General features: G+C 40.0%; 1 protein-coding gene across 1 annotated transcript in view; it reads right to left on the minus strand.

The window, feature by feature from the left end:
• LOC119586112 (RRP12-like protein) overlaps nt 1–275 on the minus strand; it is a 12,127-nt gene that overhangs the window by 7,408 nt on the left and 4,444 nt on the right. Inside the window, exon 6 of the mRNA XM_037934803.1 lies at nt 27–143. Within this exon, the coding sequence (XP_037790731.1) occupies nt 27–143 (117 nt within the window). The remainder of the gene's footprint in view (nt 1–26; nt 144–275) is intronic.

The following is a 275-nucleotide window of genomic DNA, read 5'->3' on the forward strand; positions in this document are numbered from 1 at the left end:
AGTAAAACATCGAGAATCAGTACTACCTTTGGCTTATCATAGACTGTGAACGCCAGTATTTTCTGTAGCAGGTTGTTGGTATAGGGGTACGACCACTGGTCTCGCATCTGGGCTCGGAGGAGAACCGACATGGACCCAAGAGCCTGTCATGGAAAGGGAAAATATGTGCAATCTGACGAAGAACTCAAATTAATCTCCAAAGTATATCATGTTACATAATCAAATACAGAGATAAAAAGCCTTACAGAGAAAAAGAGGAACATAATATCTATTAT

Source organism: Penaeus monodon, chromosome 21, assembly GCF_015228065.2.
Source record: "Penaeus monodon isolate SGIC_2016 chromosome 21, NSTDA_Pmon_1, whole genome shotgun sequence".
NCBI lineage: Eukaryota > Metazoa > Arthropoda > Malacostraca > Decapoda > Penaeidae > Penaeus > Penaeus monodon.